Below are 2,602 nucleotides of genomic sequence, written 5' to 3' on the forward strand. Positions count from 1 at the left end.
AGGCGCTCGGACATCAAGGAGGAGCGTAAGGCGGAGATGTTCAAGCAGTTGATGAATGCGACGGAGAAGAAGATCAAGCTCGAAGAGAGGAGGACCATGATCGAGGAGAGGAAGGCGGCGCTCGAGGAGAAGAAGGCCGCGCTCGAGGAAAAGAGGGTGAAGATCGTCGCCAATGCGGAGGACGCCAACATGTTGACCTTGAATATCAACTCTTTTGATGCACACGCTAGAATGATCATGTAATCCGTCCGCTATCAGATGCTGCAGCGGCAGAAAGATCTGTTGGCGGCGGCGCAAGATGAGGACGCGGCGGAGGCGGAGGTGGACGCAGCCGCGAAGGCTACCTACGCGGCGACGACGGCACCTCCTTGATCGGGAAACATCTTGCTGGAATGACCGGTCCGGCAGGGCAGAAATAAATGGACTGCTAGACTGCTATTTTTTTGGATTCAAGCATGTTAACACTAAGAATATTTGTTTCCTTTTGGTTGTGATCGGGGATGCGATCCGGCGCGGATATGATCCGGCACGTCGTGTGGATCAGTGTAGATTTAAATTTGAATTTGATGATGGACAAATGCGGCTACGATTGAATGGTTACCTCCTGCATTTGTGTCCACGGACTGGTCCCCTGTTTTTTCTGAGAGAACGTCAGCCTTTATTAATCATGCAAACATATTACAAAGAGTCTTCCGGATGCAATCCGGAGCAGAGTGATAAAAACAAAGACTTAAAGAGTTCAAATTAGACCTAGCTAGAACATGAGCTAAGACAACACGGTGCCGACGAACATGCTGGAATGACATAGACAACAGAGCTCCGCTAGCCATCTGTCTTGATGTCAGAAATGATCGATCCCACCATGGACCGGTCCTGGGCCGAAGATCGCAGCCTTTGGATCACCAAGAGGCAATCATAATGAATGACCACATGCGAGTAGTTCTCCTGGTGAGCCAACAGAACAGCCCGGCGAACAGCCAGCGCTTCAGCCAGTTCAGGGGAAGAAACACCAGGGAGTGGTTCAGAGGCCGCCGCCACACACTGGCCGGTGTGGTCCTGAACCACAACACCCACCGCCGACAAGTTCCGCTCCACGACGACTACGGCATCTGAAGAAAGGAGCAGTGTACCTGGCGGAGGAGGAGACCACCCCGAGCTAGAAGCCGGTGACACCGATGGAGCTGCACACCCAGATTTGAAGAGGTGCAGAAGGATCATCTCCGAGTAAGCCCGCGCCCTCGCAGCTGTGCGTTTCAGAGGAGGAGCCACTGGCTCATTCCGGGCAGAATTCCTGGCCTCCCAAATGTGCCACAATGCCACCGTGATGATGGATATGTCTCGATCGGAACCGTGCGCGAGCAAGTCAAACAACCATTGCTTGGGGGAGCTGAAGGATGAGCGAAACAGTTTGATCCCAAAAGCAGCCTTGATCTCATCCCAAACTGCACGAGCGTGAACACAAAACAGAAGGGCATGCTCAATGCTCTCCGGACGCCCATAGAAAAAGCAGTCCGTCCTCGTCGGGATATGACGCCGCTGCATTTGTGCACCCGAAGGCAAGCAGTTGTGAGCCAGCCTCCAAAGCACAATCTTCATCTTGTTAGGAGCCTGAACATTCCATAGTTTCTTCCACATTCTTTCCTCCAAATGCCAATTCGAGGATTGACCCCACCATTTGCATTACGGTCAGACAAGAAACGGCTCGTCCTGGCCATGTTATAGGCCGAACGGACAGTATACTCACCAAACTTGGTAAACGGCCACCGAGCAAAATCCGGTCTTCCCTCCCAGTTGAGGTGAATTCTAAGGATATCATTAGCAACCTCATCAGGGAAGAAAGCTCTCACCGTTTCCTCATTCCAGCATTCATTCTCCTCATCAAACAAGCAATGAACAGTAGCCGAAGCAGGAATAGGAGCCAAAGGCCGCAACAACTTTGGAGGAGTAGAAGGTATCCAGTGATCAGTGAGGATATGTGTGCTTCTTCCATCCCCCAGCCCCCACTGCACCCCCTGCTTGAGCAGGTCACGACCATGGAGAATGGCCCGCCAAGTGGCCGAGGCCGAGCGGGGAGCAGATGCATTCCAAAAAAATCACAAAACGGAAAATACCTCCCTTTTAAGACCTGCGCACACAGCGATCCGGGGTCCGTCAAGAGGTGCCAGCCCTGTTTACCGAGCATCGCCTGGTTAAAGAGCGCCAAGTCCCTGAACCCCATGCCTCCGAGTGCTTTTGGTGTGGACAGCCAATCCCAAGAGCGCCAATGCATCTTCTTCTTACCATCCTCACGACCCCACCAATGATCAGACACAATCTGCCGGAATTTCTTGCATATCGCCACCGGAAACAACTAGAGATGAAGGTGAGGGAGGTTTTTTACTGTTGCCGCTGGAGATACGTTATAGAGAAAGGTTCCGCGATGATAAAAGACGGGGCTTCATCAGAACAACAAAAACTGCACGCCAACAGAGGCGGTCGATGATGCTAACTGTGATGGGATGATCTGCCAAAAACGTGGAAGTCTCTGATCGTTCAGCATGCTAGTTCGTTTCTGTTCTCGAGACGCCAGTGCAGCGAAGGAATACGGACGCCAAGATCACCG

The 2,602-nt window shown here is 52.2% G+C and overlaps 1 protein-coding gene across 1 annotated transcript; it reads right to left on the reverse strand.

The window, feature by feature from the left end:
• Positions 1 to 822: 822 nt before the first annotated feature.
• LOC141026139 (uncharacterized) lies at positions 823 to 2,218 on the reverse strand. Its single transcript, XM_073502119.1, has 2 exons — positions 2,176 to 2,218; positions 823 to 1,442 (listed from the first exon to the last, which is right to left on the reverse strand). The coding sequence occupies exons 1-2, from the start codon at positions 2,216 to 2,218 to the stop codon at positions 823 to 825; spliced, it is 663 nt and encodes a 220-aa protein (XP_073358220.1).
• Between the last annotated feature and the right edge of the window lie 384 nt (positions 2,219 to 2,602).

This window comes from Aegilops tauschii, chromosome 6 (genome assembly GCF_002575655.3).
Source record: "Aegilops tauschii subsp. strangulata cultivar AL8/78 chromosome 6, Aet v6.0, whole genome shotgun sequence".
Taxonomy (NCBI): domain Eukaryota; kingdom Viridiplantae; phylum Streptophyta; class Magnoliopsida; order Poales; family Poaceae; genus Aegilops; species Aegilops tauschii.

Bases quoted from the DNA above. Each gene is read 5' to 3' on its own strand.
- LOC141026139 (XM_073502119.1), bottom strand. From the start codon at position 2,218: ATGGGGTTCAGGGACTTGGCGCTCTTTAACCAGGCGATGCTCG. The intron at 1,443-2,175 runs GTAAACAGGGCT...ACGCTCGTGCAG, and splicing joins CTTTAACCAGGCGATGCTCG to TTTGGGATGAGATCAAGGCT.